Source organism: Plectrocnemia conspersa, unplaced genomic scaffold, assembly GCF_051122295.1.
Source record: "Plectrocnemia conspersa isolate PC_06_02 unplaced genomic scaffold, ASM5112229v1 ptg000003l, whole genome shotgun sequence".
NCBI lineage: Eukaryota > Metazoa > Arthropoda > Insecta > Trichoptera > Polycentropodidae > Plectrocnemia > Plectrocnemia conspersa.
Window position 1 is genome coordinate 24285231 of NW_028277167.1, and position 17196 is coordinate 24302426.

General features: G+C 31.5%; 2 protein-coding genes across 3 annotated transcripts in view; one reads left to right on the forward strand and one right to left on the reverse strand.

The window, feature by feature from the left end:
• On the forward strand, positions 1-1956 carry LOC148237028 (uncharacterized). Its single transcript, XM_088182390.1, has 8 exons — positions 1-167; positions 279-448; positions 561-706; positions 767-998; positions 1060-1212; positions 1280-1464; positions 1531-1605; positions 1667-1956. The coding sequence occupies exons 2-8, from the start codon at positions 404-406 to the stop codon at positions 1917-1919; spliced, it is 1089 nt and encodes a 362-aa protein (XP_088038516.1). The 5' UTR covers positions 1-167; positions 279-403; the 3' UTR covers positions 1920-1956.
• Positions 1957-10623: 8667 nt separating this feature from the next.
• jim (zinc finger protein jim) overlaps positions 10624-17196 on the reverse strand; it is a 42809-nt gene continuing 36236 nt past the window's right edge. The window contains exons 2-3 of one of the 2 annotated variants that reach the window (XM_088182391.1): positions 12279-13229; positions 10624-11988 (exon numbers count right to left, since the gene is read on the reverse strand). In XM_088182391.1, the coding sequence (XP_088038517.1) occupies positions 11021-11988; positions 12279-13229 (1919 nt within the window). In that variant the 3' untranslated portion in view covers positions 10624-11020. The remainder of the gene's footprint in view (positions 11989-12278; positions 13230-17196) is intronic. The other variant, XM_088182392.1, reaches the window with a different exon arrangement.

The window sequence follows — 17196 nt, forward strand, 5'->3', positions numbered from 1 at the left end:
CATGTAAACACCGTTAACCGTCAAATAAATATACTACTGCAGCGGCTCAATCTGTGTCTCATTGCCACCCGCCATCATCACAGCCCCTAAAAATTTTTGGATTAAATTTTTATGTATTTCTTACAGTAATTAAATTGGAAATAATTTATTTATCTCACCTTCACTTGGTTAGATTTTTTAAAATATATTATTGATACAATTGTTTTTTAATAAATTAATTTATTTCACATTATTAGATTTTTTATTTAAAAATGATTAAATTATTGTCTATATTGTAGGTTGTTTAATTTTTTTCATTTACACATATCCTTTATGTTGTTCTTATCCTATTACATCATTTTGGACTTGGTCGGATTATGTGGTGTTGTAGCCATAAACGTCATTTAGTTTGAAGTTTGACAAGATGATTCGAGGAGCGGGATTGCGATATTTAGGGCTTTGTTTACATGTAAAAAATATTTTTTAAGCTAATATATGAACATAAATTTTTTGTAATTATTTCTTAATTAATACCTATATACAATATGTCATATTATAACCTAACATTTAAATATTTTTAGAGACAATCATTACTGAACTATATACAAGCTAGCAAATTTAGCGACGTGGCATTGGATACTGTTTTTTATAACAAAAAATATACAAGAGATAATGAAATCCAAGTTTTAAAATATTTGAATGAATCAACACCAGAAGAGATACTTCAGTAAGTATTTTTTTTGTGATTTTTTTTGTTTTTGTTTTTAACGTTAAATGAAAATTTCAGATTAAATATAGCTAAGACACATTTGAAGAAACTGATTAATCAACGATCAATAAAAGGCAACTTTCAATCATTTTCAGATATATATTCAGACTCTGAATTGAATGTTAAAGTATTGGAAAAAATAATTGATAATGTTTTAAATTATGAATTTCTACAAGAAGAAAAAATCAAAGTGAAGCGAAAACTGAAAGGACAAATATTAGAACCAATTTTAACATTTAAACACATAGAAGTGTGACATTTTTATGTATTTTATTTTTGTAAAGTTCTTTTTTTAATATTTATATTTTTAGGTAATCACATCAGTCACAGCCATTTATGTAGACTATAATACGATATGTTGGGCGAAAATCGAAAGAGATACTTTTACTGTCACTGATTGGGAAATATACAATATTGTATGTGAGAGTAGTAAAAAAATGCATTTAAGTGAAATTATTAAAGTCGTAAGTCATAGTATTTATTAATATTTAAATATATCGATATATATATAATTTTTTAATAATATTGAAGGCATTGTCTATATTTGATTCATTACCAAAAAGTGATATTTATGTTATGGAATCGGAGGCGACTATTTTACGTTCTTCGGGCGCAAATGTAAATAACCCTAAAATGGTCCACGTAAACCTTCAAAAAGCGCAAATGGTTGCAACTCTTTCTGGTATGATAACTGCTATGGGAAATTCGAAAAAATTGTAAGAAAATTTTAATTTGGTATATTATATTAATATATAAAGTATTAACGTATTATTTTTATTTAGTTTCAGTGATGATCTTACAGATGAATATGATTTTGTTAATAAGATATATTATTTAAGACCATCATTACCATCTAGGTAATTTTTTATTATCATTATAATAATTATTACTCTTAATAATATTATTGCTTCTTTGTAGATTATTTAAAACGCTGATTGGCAATGAAAAAATATCATCGTTACCTATAATTAATAATATTATAAACACCGGGCTTATCTATGAGAATGATAAAGAACATGTGTTAAATTTTTCTGAATCATGTAAAAGTATATACGAACAAAAGAAGGATTTTGAACAGGAACATTTAGGTAAAGTTTTGATGCTTTTAGTGACATTTTATGAAATTTGTATTTTTCAAAGCTTGACAGCAATAGCAAAAGTGAATAAATAAATATTTAATGTTGTTAAAAACAAATCTAAAATCAATAGTTTTATTTATTTCATTTTTTTTATTACTTTTGAAAAAATAAATGTTGGAATATGCCAAAACATTATCGAAGTAAGTGGAAAAATTTCAGTTTTAATCGATGAGTTTACTACACTTAGTAAAAAACAACACTAATAGTGTACTTAAAGTGTGAGACCGATGTATTCACAGATCCGCATAATGTGTTTTTAGATTTAATAGAAATGCCCAATCAAACAGAAATGTTAACTTGTCATAGTGTACATGGATTTGGCAATGTGTATTTACACAATAATCTTGTGGCTTTTACTAGCGATAGTGCAAGTGTCATGCTCAGAAAAATCTGGTGTCACTTAACAGATGTTACAAATGTATACCAACATTATAATATGGCATTGTCTTATCCATCGTCTAGAATTGTCCGTCGAAGATTCAATTGTTGAAGTACAAGGAATCGATGATTTTCAGAAATTTGTGGATAAATTGCTTTCAGTATATAGTCAATCTCCAAAACATCAAAGTAAACTTCAAGAGTGTTCTGTTGATTTAGGACAAGAGATTAAAAAAATTGGCCGTGTTTTGGGAGCGAGTTCATTTAGAACTGTAAAAGTATTTTGGTCTTTTAAGGCGAATTTCATGAAAACAATTTTTGATGGATCACACAATGCGGAACTTTTTATTTAAAATTGTCGATTCTTTCGATTTCCCTTTTGAATTTGGCCAGAAAAATAAAATCCTTTAATGAAATACTATAAATTTTAATGAAATCGAAATAATAAAAAAACGACCATTGAATGACCAACTTGCCAGCACTTTGGAAAAAGTTGCATTATCAGTTATCTCGCAAAGAAAATCTAAAAAAACAGTCTCGAATCTATCCCTAAAATATTTAAAAAATATATTATTTCAGTGAAATCATATCGGAATACTCACTCGGTGGATATATCTTTTTACCAGCGAAAATATAATTTATCTGGGAAATGCTGGTAAAATTATATGATTTCAACTTTTCCATAGGTAGTAATATATACATTTACATACCTATCATTATTTATTGACATGTGATATGTAAATGTTACAGTGAATGTGTATTTTTCAGTGAAGTCCAAATACGTTTTTACCAGTGGATACCTATATATTTTTACTAGCGAAAATATAATTTAACTATAGCCGCTAGTGAAATTATATGCTGCTCTAAAATTCATTTTGTCAGTTGCGAAACGTATTTGCTGTTCAAACCCAACTCTAACAATGTAAGTTCTAAAACTAATTATAGTTTTTCCTTTCCCAGAAGTCAAAAATCCACGTCAAAAGCAATAAAATCATGTCGGCGACATCACAGTGGGAACGCTTCTTACCAAGCGTTCCCACTGCAATAGCGCCGACACGATTTTATTGCTTTTGACGTGGATTTTTGACTTCTGAGAAGTGATAATTGTTTTTGCGCCCTCCTACTGACTAAAATTCGGTATGAATATACTCTGATCAATACTCTCCTATCAGAAGTGTGTACATATTTTTAAAACATAGTGTAATATCCGAGTGCAGACAGACTATGGAGCAATATGTGAGATGCGACATCTGTCTGTACTTCTTCTTCCGATTATTTCTCCCTGAGAGATTTTGGACTTGACCTAATGAAAGTTTTAAAATTCAATTGGGCAAAATTCGGCTTAGATATGTTTCATTCGATTCTCATTTATTGTAAGTTGTAATATTGTCTTAATACGAACGCTAGATAATTGAGCGTTTTTACTGCGATGGCACGATTTTATTGCTTTTGACGTGGATTCTAAACAGGGACGTCATTTAGGTTAGAGGGGGGGGGGGGGCAAGTAGAGGCATTTGCCCACCCCCTTGAATTTGAATTTCATGTTATTTAATGAAATACTATGAATCTCACTGACCAGACAATTTCCCCCCCCCCCCCCTTGAGAAAAGATGAAATGACGTCCCTGGTTCTCTTGCAGATATTCTTATGTTAATTAGTAGCTTTGCCTAAATGCATCTCTTAGTAAACATAATTACCAAATGCGACTTATGGCGAATCATCCGATAAGTACAAAGAATACGTATTACAATAATTTTTCGATGCGAGACCATACGTATTTTATCTAGATGCATTTCGAAGCTTATGAAAAAAGGCTTTAAAAAGTTTTTATGTTGTGATAATTATTGGTTGATTTCGAAATCTGTGTGACTGTTGTATAATTCTTCGGTGTTCCAAAATGTCGATTTCACCAATGTGTTGTTCAGGTCATTGTTTGAACCTGATATAATTAGTGATCAAATCACAATTTTATTTGTATTTTTATTTAAATAGTGGTTTAGGATTTAGGTATTTTTTTAATAAATAAAATAGACATATTATTTACATTTCTTTCTCTTTATTTTAGGATATAATCATTGTAGATATTAAATTTTTATTACATACTTCTTCAAGGTTAAGAGAGAAACAGAGACAACATTCCTCAAAGGGATAATATCAATGGACGCTATAAAAAAAATAACATTAATTCTCAAATTTACAAATCTTACAAACAATAATACAATTATTAAAAACTATATAATTTATATCTGGCAAGAATGTTTACAATCTTTGATTTAAAATGGTATCTTTTTTAAAATTTGTCTTTTAAAATATTAAATATATAAATACGAATTTTTATCATCTAAAAATTATTAATTTTTGTGGCAAGAAACAAGTCATTGAAACCAGAAGCAATCAAAGAGAACATAAAACCGTCACGTTTCCATTCAATCAGTGTACTCTCAGTAAAAACATTTATTTAAAATATCTTAGGAATACCTATTGATTTGTGTAACGCACACTTATCGATAGTTTGTCTAAAATATAACAAGATCTGTTCAACAATTGTAAGTATTTTATAATCTGTATATAAAAAACGAAACCTGGCAGTATCACGGATTTAGCTATTGTAATTATTGTACTGTATGAAAAATAAACCATTTGTTTGCATTTATAATAACAACACTATTACATATACGCGTTATGTGTGTTTCTGGTTTTGTTTCAGTGCTCATATATCATATATATATATAATATAGATTACTACATATAATAATTTGTAAACGTCTGAAAAAAATACTTTGAAATATTTTATATACACTTTAGAACAGTTTGCTCCACGAGCCGTTTACTGTACACATTCGTCATTTCTCTTTTACACATTTATCATACGTATACTATGAAATCTCGACTTTTAAATGTTTACATTGGAAAGATCTCGTATAAATATATCTTTCAGATTCACAATAAAATAAACGATCCGAGATTTCATAATGTATGTATTGGTATATTAATTTTATTGATACATTACATAAAAATTCAATTATTGTTTTATTTATTATACTACTAATTAATAAACGATTTTATCGCTTGTGTTTTTGTTCAAAATTAAACATAATAATGTGTGCTAATTTTTATAAAATGATTTATAGCCGATATTGTTAAAAATTAATAAAATTTACTTTAAAAGTCGTTAAAACCGATATGTTGTGAGACAAATAGTCGAAAGTCACTTACGATGAAATGATCTTGAATGAAATTTTGATTAAATTTATTATAAAACCATAAAACGACCTTCCGTCTTTAAATTCAGCTATTAATGTTATACTAATCTTATTGTTTATATAAACAATAAAATGCTTAAAAAATAGGTAGGAAGCACAGTAGATGTATTCTTATTTTGCAGTACTTTTACGTTTATATCTGTTTCTTAAAACGTATTTAATGTCAAAATACCACTGTAAGACAATTTTGCACTTTTTCCCCACAAAGATAATATAATTCGATTCATATGTAGATTTTCATGTTTTTGGAATACTTTAAAATGTTTTTTAAAATTATTTTAAATTACATTTTTGTTCTTGTTTGTGATAAATAATGTAACATACACTATATTTTTTCTCAAGAGTCAGTGCGCAAAAATAAATACAAGCTCAATTGACGTTACTGAATTAGAACAAATTAAATAAAGACAACAATATTAATTTTAGAGATAAATAAAATTAAAAATACACATACAATAAAGCAATGATTGTAATAACTGTAACAATAGTGAAAAGGGCGATAATATAATAATCTTGACAATCGTAACCTGCTAACAAGAAACCAATATTGCCCTGTGTACTTACATGTACCGGTATCGCCCCTCGAGGCGATCCAAAATTTAAGAGCACGTAATTATCACACGTTTAACAATGTTTTCACTGACTGTTAAGATTAAATAGACTAATATAAATTTAATTAATTTAAAAACTATGGTTTTGGGTATAAAAAACTTATATTTTTTGTTATCGCAGTGATATAGGGAATCTATTGACATATGACATTTTGAATGAATTTAAAGCTGAGTTTTGCATTGAAATTTTAAATAAGAAAACAAAAAAAAAATGGTTTGGAAAATTATTTTGTTTTTGTAATCATGTGAAGAATCTATTGTTGTAATTATGTTTTTTAGCAAAAATAGTTTTTATTATTTTTAGTGCTACATGGACTTATTACTGTAATGCTATATTTATCATATAAAAATTATATTTGAAATAAATCTTGATCATTTTATTAAAGTAAAACCATGAATTTTGGCAATATGTTAAAAATGGATTGCAATTTTACACACGAATCGAATGATAGTATCTTTGTGGCAAAATATTGTTATAGAATGTAATTTATTTTCATACGCAATGATGGATTTTTGTATGAAACGTATTTAATTTTATGGTACATCACTTATATTTCAATATGAATAAAATATAGCATTTTGTACAAAACAATATTTTTTATAATATAAAAACACCTATTACAGTCACATATTATACAAATAAAAAATTATGCATTTAATAAAAATAACAATTTGGTCACTGAATACACATTTGCACTTTTATAGATATCGCTATATTATACTTTATTATTTTATTTCTTTTTTTTAATAATAAAATTGTATAAAAAAATCCTTTCTGTATTTACTATTGAGTTATGGTAAATATATATATTTATATAAATATCTGTATTGAGGTTTTTATCTATTTGCTATGGCACTAGTAAATAGTTGAATTTAATTATAAAACGGAGGGCTTCTGTTCATCTGTATCTTATTATTCTTCAGAAGTTAGTATTAATTGTTAATCAGTTGCTTGTATTGATTTGTTGATAAAAATGTGCCGAGTGATAAATAAAAATTTAATTTAGTTTTAATTTTTGCATAACGATTGACCAAAATTGTTATGGGGTATTGTAATAAAAGCGCAATTAAAATATTTATTGTCGTTCATAAAAAACAATGTCGGTAAAATCAAACAATTTGATTCTGTGAATTGGTGAGTGATATTCGAGATGATAGAACACACATATCACAGTAGTATCTTACTCATTGATTGATGTTGAAGAGAATCGTGAAACACTATGCGGTTTTTATACACTGAAAGAGTCGGTTAATTATAATAATCTACGCGATCGTATACATTTTCATAACTATACATATGAAAGTATACATTTTGTTAGAATACTAATAAAGCAACAGATGTCGTTTTCGTACTATTTACAACGTCGTACAAGTGAAGCAATCGTTTCCAGAATTGCCTCAAATATAGCTCAAACAAAAAAATCTTATTCTTATATTTATAATAAAAATGCTTTTAATATAATATCATAATACACATATCGACTTTCTCAACCTTATAAAACCCTGTTATACAAATTATGATTGCAACTGCGAAATAATGGCAATAACTGAACTGTTAAAAAATATATGATTCCACTTTTATAATACCGAATAAACTAACTCAAAAGTAGTCATAGTGTCACAAGTTGAAATGATAAAATGAATGAAATGTTTTATGATTCGTTTTAGTTTTACTGGACTGCATTTGATTTGTGTATACATTGATAATATTCCTATATAGAGCATAGGCATAGTAAACTTTGCACTGTCATGGAAAATGTGATAATTAGAGGCGTATTTTTTCTATAGAATATGTTATGACTTAAAATAATAAAATAATTCACAGTTATATATCTTTTGAATAATATATACTGATATTGTAGACAATATGAAGATTTGAGGCAGTGGTTCTAGATACGCTTAGTGAATCTGCATTGATTTGCATTCAAAAACTTATATATTTAAGAGCCACCATAATGAATTATAATATGAATGATCGATGAATATGATGGATGAACTCTAACTTATCTATTTATTAACATATGGACTACTTTCAAGCAGGTCTGTTAGTATAAAGACAGTTAAAAATCTAAAAATAAAACAGTAACAAGTACTCAATTTAACATAACAATTTATTATGTACACACATTGGATGTAACTGTAAAGATATTTAGTTACTCATTATTGAAGTTAGTAAACACAGGAGTTGTTTAGTTATCCTTGTGCGTCCGGACAATCGGTATAGGTAAAAACTTAATAAATGCACACACAAAAGATCCACGGTCTTAAAAAAAGTTTCACAAGGAAGCACTAAAAACATGTTTTATCGCGTATTTTAATTTGCACTTATCCGCACGCCGATGGAGAATCACAGATTAATTCTGATAATGTTATAATCACTATACTATATATTTATTATAATAACATCGGGGACGCTTGCCGTCCCTGTCGTGAAACCATACTTACAATAACATTTATCATAACATATAGTACGCTTAATGTTATTATATAACATCCATTTAAGTCTTGTCGCTCCAAAAATCTTGTGTACAACCTTTCGAAGGTTTAAGTTAAAGTTTAATAAATAGAAGTTAAAATAAACAAAGCTTCAATTGAATAACATTTTGCTTATATTCATTATACATTCGACGGGGCGTATAAAATAAAAATGCAATACAAAAATGGATTAAAGAATACTTGTATAATCTCATCGAGTCATGTTTTATGATGTGTTCAAATCATTCAATAAGTAACGAACGAATAGGTTAACATTTTTAAAATTAATCCTCTCAACAGTTTAGAAGTAGAAATATTTTTACATATAAAAAATAGTCGAGATCGCAAATTATTTACAATACGTCTTCACTTATTGAATGGCTTTTGCGGTAAAACTGTTTCATTATAATAATCATGACCGATTAAAAAAATTAAGTACAATGTAAAAAAGTAAAGTTACACAATTAACAAATATATAAATGCGATTAAATTAGGCCTGGTTGTTGTATGTGGCAAAGTTTGCCATTTAACGTACATCTTCATAAATATAATTAAAGCAAAACGTGGCAACTCGAGTCACTCTTCTTCATATTCATTGTTTAATAATTATAAAATATATATTCAATATAAAAATCAGTTAAAATTGTACAATAATTATAGTCAATGCTTAATGAAATACAATTATACATATATATATATATTGAAACTATATAAAAATATTACATTTAAAATGTAAAACTAATTATAATGCAACTATAAAAAACTTGGATATGAACATAGTAGAAAAAACTTGTAGTTACATAAATAATATTCTAATACAATAAGAATAACATTGGCAAGTAATAATACCATGCTTTTAACGCTACGTAAAAACACACAATTCACATTTGATACGCATTTCTTAAAGCTTTCATTTTATCTGTACATAAAGGATAACTACGTATTATAATAATAATAATAAAAAACAACCAGGGTAGGGTTTCAAAAAATTATTAAAAAAATGGAAATGATAAAATAAATGCACATAAATTGGAAATTATTTACATTATCAAAGACATTCATTCGTTATGTTTCAGTTCAGCGATCGGCAGACTTCAGAAGTTGATAATTTTTATGAATTGGACAAAAATCCATTGAAAAACGCTGCCGATCATTGCACTAGTTATACATATGTGTAGCGGCATGGCAAACTTCAATGGAAGTGCTGTATTGTGGCAGCACTCCGTTTCAGTCTGCGGGCCATACACCATACAGATATGCCAATGTAACAACAATCAGTTAATAAACCATTTCACACATCAAATTCGATTCATCAAAGTAAAAGTGTGTATACATAATACGGTTTTGTCGACTTAAGCTTAGGCCGCAGCATCTTTGATAATCTCACGTATCTCGATAAACTCGAATAACTTTATAGTCTTTCGTTTTCAACTACACATTTCAGATAAAATCTATCATTAGATAAAAGATAAGTATTGCATTAATAAAACGTGTATAAAATATGGAGTTAAGTGTGAGTCGTCCCACCCAAACTTTAGGCACCTGTAGTCTGCCGGCCCGGACCGTCCGCCCGTTTACTGTCACAATAAGGTACTTCGGTATATTAACTATTGAGTTCTGTCACTATATACATGTAAAATATAAAACTTTATTCAATGTGTAAATATATAATATAAGTCGTTTGTATAAAATTGTATGGAGGGCTTGTATTTATATAAAAATATAACAAATTATTCCGTTGCGGGCGAATTGGGGCCGGGCCGCTTTCCGAGCGCGTTCAAGTATATATTCCTTGACTGTGCTCCTATTCCTAACTTAAAACTCTCACTAACCTACGTTTCATCATAAAAATTATCGTTAAAAATTACACAAAGAGATCACACGTTAAACTTTACATATATACTTCTCCGTATATATGCAATTATATATATATATAATATATATTATATAAACAAATTTCGTCATAAGTAATATCGTATAATATATATGGAGTAAGATTATTACATATCTTTTTTTCCGTAATCACTAAACGATTCACTAAGTCGACGCCAATAAAAGTGCTGATTAGACCGAAACTTCGAATTTACAAATTATGCCAGACACGGTTACGAAAGTCCACAATTTATCTACCTAAACTATTTTTTACAATGAGATTTGGAATAAAACTTTTTGGTGCGACGACGGCCGACGTATAATTTAAGGTTTTTGAAATTTGAAAACTTTCCTCGATCGGATTTCGCACTATGTTTTTTTCATGTTTTTTGTTATAATCCTAAAATTATTTAATGGAATCTCCCAAATGTGTAATTCTTTTCCATACAAGCACCATGTGAATATCGTTTCGCAGCGCGAATTGTGCGCTCAGTGCGGAAGAGCCGCGTGGAAGGAGAGTCGAAAGGGCGAGGGTCACTGGCCCGGGGGCGGCTTGAACTCTTGAGGCACCGGAGATCCTTGAGGCCCCTGAACCCCGAACTGCGGCTGGCCGAACGGAGGCGCGTAGCACTGCGGAAAGTATAACTCTGGCTTCACCACCGTCGGAGGCAGCGCTCGCAACAGCGGCTGCTTGGTCTCCAGCAGGGGATTGCAGTTGTTGTTCCGCCTATTCTTAGCAGCGTGCGGATTCATGTGGTTGTCGATATGTTTTTTCACTTCTGGCTCCGTTGCAAACCGTCTCCTGCAGTTTGGCATCGGACAACAGAACGGTCTATCGCCTTGGTGCGTCCGGGTATGCTGGTCCAAGATCGCCTTCTGCCTAAAGTCTTTACCGCACTGTCCGCATTTGTAAGGCTTCTCTCCCGTGTGGATGCGGAGATGCTGGTTGAGTATGGTGCGCTGGCGGAAGAACCTAGGACAGTAGATGCAGCCGTAAGGCTTTTCGTTCGTGTGTATTCTCAAGTGTTGCGTCAGATGCGACTGTTGTCTGAAACGTTTTCCGCATTCTGGACAAGGATAGGGTCGAGATTCTATGTGTATGCATCCGTGTTGGAGCAGCGTGGATTTCTGCTTGAATTCCTTCTGGCAGATTGGACACCTCACATAGAGAGGCATTCCCGCTGATCTGCCATGCTGGATCACGTCCGGCAAACCTGGCCCTTTTCCGCCTGTGGCTCCTTTCAAATACTGCAGCGCGCTAAAATTGGCACCCCCGAACACAGAATGGTTCAAGCCTTTAGGGTCTTTAAAGTACGCCGGATATTGCATGGTATCCGTCGGGGAGAAGCAGTTATTGCGATTCTGGTCCGGATGCGAGCTCGTGTCCGCGTCTCCGAACGTCGATGCCACCTCCTCTTTACCTTCGTCCGGAGGAAAAGGCACATCCTGCGGCCACAGCGTGGGCGTCATTCCATTCTTGAATATTAAATGAGGCGACACATCTGAAAAAATATATAAAATTATTATTTTTGTAATGAAACACGCATCGGATGGGATGAACGAGGGATTTGTCAAGCTAGCGAAACGTGAGAGGAATTTTGGGCCGGTTTAGAATAGTCAGAAGGCCAATCAGTGACTAGTTCTTAGGTGAGCAGTCCGGCCGTTGCGGTCTAAAAGTTCACGGATTAATCTAACGCGTTCTAGGGAGGTGATTAAGTTGCTCGTTATATCTCAAAAGTTAAGGACCGCCAGAGAGAGCAAGGAATAGACTCGAAATGAGAATTGCGCTCGCCTTGGTGTGTGCGGACGTGCTGATTCAGGATGGCCTTCTGGCGGAAATGTTTGCCGCACTCCCCGCACGAGTAGGGCTTCTCACCAGAATGGATGCGCAGGTGCTGGTTGAGGATGGCCCGCTGTCTGAAGGTGCGCGGACAGTACACGCAAGCGTACGGCTTCTCGTTGGCGTGGATCCGAAGATGCTGAGTGAGATGAGACTGCTGCCTGAAGCGCTTGCCACACTCTGGACAACCGTAGGGTCTGGAGTCCGTGTGGATGCGCTCGTGCTGCAGCAGAGTGCTCTTCTGTTTGAAATCTTTGCCGCATGTCAAGCATTTGAACAGTCTCAAATCGCCGTTGGGGTTGGGCTTCCTCGGTTTCGTTTGCATCGAGTCTTGACCCTGTTGGATGATGTCCGGTAACGCGGCACGCAGATCTGGCATGCTTCCATATTGGTGTGCGTCTGGTAACGGGAGCGGTAGAGGCGTTCCTTCGGCGCCTAGAGGTAACACTGATCCGGGTTGCTTGAGGTAATGCAGCCCGGGGAAGCCTCCGGAAGAGAGCATGTGACCTCCCGGGGTGTGCTGCTGCCTGGCTTCTTTGAAGTAGTGCGCGGAGTATTGCTGTTGAATCTCTTGGTGCTGTTCCACCGTGGGAGCGTAGCAAGAGGTGCGTTCCAGGGCATCGTTGACACTGGAGGTGGGTAAGTGCGCCGGGGACGGTTGCTGCGACAGTTGCGGTAGTTGGTCGTTGTCTCCGGATAGGGCGGTTTGTTCTGTGGAAGGAGCGGGACTGCCGAGTTGTTGTTGCTGCTGCTGCTGTTCGGCTTCGCTCTGTTGCTGCGGAGATCCTCCGCTGGGAGGTGACTGATGCTGGCTGCTTCCATACGTGCCGTCCAGCGTCGCTCCCCATTGCCCTTGCCCCCGTTCCATGCCATCTTTGTAGAGGACGTACGGGGCTCCCGTGTCTGCAAGGAAGAAATAAAAAAGGTATGAGCATGGTAGCGCCACAAAAAGAGCCCCGACTGGCCCTTTGTTGTAGATAAGTAAAACGAACGGGCAGACAGAGCGCAGAGGAAGCGCCGTCGGGGGTGGGCGCCATAATTCACCCGCCATGGCGCAACAACACGAGAAAATGTAATAAATCAACCGACCCCCTCCCGAAACGAGCGCATCTAGACCAACTCAATTGGCACGGATTGCATCTAGCCGCTGAATCCCTAGGCGCATGAAGATTTAGAGAAACCTCGCCGGCCATTCTTTTCGCCTAGCGTTATATATCTGCTGATATCACGCTCGCGTTTCAAACCAGCTAATGGACTCAGCTCGCAAATCGATAAAACATGCCGTGGATTCATGAAGTGATAATAAAATGTCTTATATTATATTTATGATGTAAATCGTTTCGATAGCGCGTTGAACCCGATGCATTTTATGATTTGTGACTGCGTTCGCGTTCAGCAAATTCGATTAGATTCGATAAAAATAAACTATAACGAGGCAAATGCGGTTATACAAATAATATAATAAAGCGAGGGACGCTAAAGTAAAAATAAACCACGATAGATCAGTAGTAATGCAAGTCACTGTTATCAATTGAAAGTACAAGACTCAAATACCATATAAACAGTGTCGGTCCTAGGTACCTGACACCCTTTTATTTCATAACATTTTGGGAAAATACAAAAATACTATAATTTTATAAAGGATAGAATAAACAAAGTTTTTTACTTATAAAACGCGTAAATCTATTCTTTCACATATTTCACGTGCAAGCAAAATAAATGCAAAACTATTTTTTGCAATAATCTTTTATTATTTTAAGTATTAAAAAATAAACTGCAAGAGTTACAAAATTACCTCAACTTGCCAATGGAAGTAATATAATATTTCACTGTATTAAAAGTATTATTTTGTTTTGGAAATGTTGCATATGTGAATATTAAAACTAAAATTACCGTAAAAAACCTAAAATAATTTTTAAATGGCATTTACAGATCTAATGGCTTATAGCATGAATTATGCGAAACAATAGGGCATAAAAACGTGTGAAGCAAATAATTTGAACATGTACAAAAAAATATGATAATTTGTTGCAACTGCATTAAAAAAAACATAATGAAAATATTTATACATAAAATGCTCTAGATTTATGACGTGACTGCATATGAATTTACATCGCATTCCGAAGATCGCAATGAGTCATTATTATAATTATAATTCAGTATGACATTAGATCAATATTTATTAGACTTCCTTAAGTTTAAAGGATGAGTTAATATTTAGGCGATCGATGCTTACATAGTTTGTATTATATAATATATAGGTAACTAAACTTAAGTTAATCATATATATTGTAATTGTATTGTATTGTATTTTATGTATCTGATACATACATCAATTTTTAAATAGCAATCTCAATAAGTTTGGATACTAAAAAGTTAAAGTAAAGATGTTAAAAAATTGTAGTAAAAAATCAAACAGAAAGTCATCGATATCTAAAAAATAGACTATTAAGTAATTATTAAATAGCTAAAATCAGAGTTTAATTTTATTATAGATGATGGAAAATATATTAGCAATAGAAAGGTTAAGACTGTGGGTATTTAATGATAAATTATTAAATTCGATCGACTATTCAAAATAAACATGAAAGACGCTGTTATATTTTTTGCTATTAAAGTAAAGCAAAATAACTACACAAATAACTTGATTCAATAGACCATTTATCTAACAATATAAAAATTGTACAATCCTGAAATTTCTCTATAAATGTTTTAGCAAATTAAATCTATTTGCTCCTATTATCTGAAGAACAATGTCACAATAATTAAAATAACATTTAGTTTTGGGTTAGCTAGATTGTGTTTAAAATAGTCTTTATCTTAAATATTTTATGATTTACTTAAATTTAATAGAACGAAAAGTTTTGTTAAGAGTTTAAATTAGTATCATTACTATTTTCATCGAAGCTCAGACTCGATTAAATTTTATATAATTTAGATGATATTTAAAAATACAAAGGTTATGTTCGACTATTATAACAAAATACTTCAAGCATTATTTGAAATATCAAGAATGATCAGAATTCGCCATTTGCCATCATCATCTTTGATCATGAACCCGACCCGATTTTTTTACTTGACTGATCATCAGAAAATTGTCATGCACGTTTAGAGACACTCGTTTCGTGTAAAGTGATCTTGTTTTCCCATTGTTGTTGAAGACTACTAAAAAAAGGCGACAAATAAAGAGCACAAGTCACAGATGCTGACCAGATATTACTGTATCAATGATTCGAGACCGTTATTTGTTTGGTATGGCGGTCCCCTTTAACACGAAATTCTTTCGAGTGCCGATCAAATTGCAAAACAATGGTTCGGACACTTTGTAAATTGGCGACTTAGATTTAATAAACGATAGAACGTGCCTCAAAACGAGATAACAATGGCTCGGAATTAAGTTCGAGCGAAAAGGTTTTCATTATATTAATAAGATAAGTTTCACGTTTTGATTGATACATAACGTAGAAGGCGTTTTAAACCATCGCTATATTTTATTTGATGGGTATAAAATTAAAAAGAAGTATTGATCGTTATTTTTTCTATCAATAAAAGTGGTTTACATATTGTTAAAAATATATTTTGCTTACTTTCTCATTATCAATACAACTTTCCCTCACCTAAAATTAGATAGTACCTATACTGCAACTAAATGTGCATTTACGTTAAACTCTATATTTACAATTTTAAAAGCCAAACATATATAACATACGCAATTATCACACAGGGTAGTAACATAATCCATTGGTTAACTTTAACACCCATTTGCTGTGTAAACGAAAAGAGCTTAAAACGTGACTCGGGCGGAAAGCGTTCACGTTGGTTAAACGCGAACATTTAAAACAACATATTTTATAAAAAAATATACAGATAATATAATACAGAATTATTACGGATTGGTATAATAAAAAAGGCTAGAATGTAAATATCTCGTTAATAACCGTAAAAATCGCGGCGCACGTCGAGTTATGGTTTTATTGCGGAGTAAGTAGTAACCGCATCTTGATATTGTCAGTTAACCGTAATTTGTATAAGAATGCGTTTAAAAATGTACGTGACAAAATTGCAGTTTGTGTAAAAATATTTTTTAGATTGAGGGATGAGTTTTAATATTTAATGGCAAATTTAATTTTTAAACTATGATTTATTCTGCATTTTAGTAAATAAATTAGTGTCTAAATTAATTTGTTTTATTGATATTTAAAATTATTCATTAAAAATGCAAATATATTCCAATGATTTAATTCTATAGCTTAATTTATCGTATTTTAAAATAATTTATTTTTAAATTATACAATATTTAACGGCAAATTATAGCATATTAAAATATTATCGCTATTTATCTTGCATTCTATAGTAAATGATATGCATATTAATAAAGTTAATAGGTTATTTATTCATTGTTATTTATAATTCAACGGTCAAGGTTGCAATTAAATAATTTATAAAAAGTAGTTTTTTAAAAAATATATACGTATATAATAAAAATATAATATTATATGTAATAAATAATTAAATATTAATAAAAAAAATATTAAATATTTATAATTTCAATGATAACCGAAAGATGTCTTTTATTTAATTATTTTTTGCAGAACGTACAATTTTAAGTTTAGTTTATTATAGTGGCGCATTTAAAAATAGCCCGAAAATTAATTAATTATTTTACACACAACGTAAATTTAATTATAATTCGAGTTGAAGAAATTTTTTGTAAATATTGTTGGCAAAGATTTTCAGAGCTTATTGCTACAAATATGAAATATACGCATAGTTTTTATTTTTGTACCCTTACACAAATTATTTAAAAATGATTTTAATTACATTTTTAACGAATAAGATTGATTGATACATATATGTATATGTACATAAT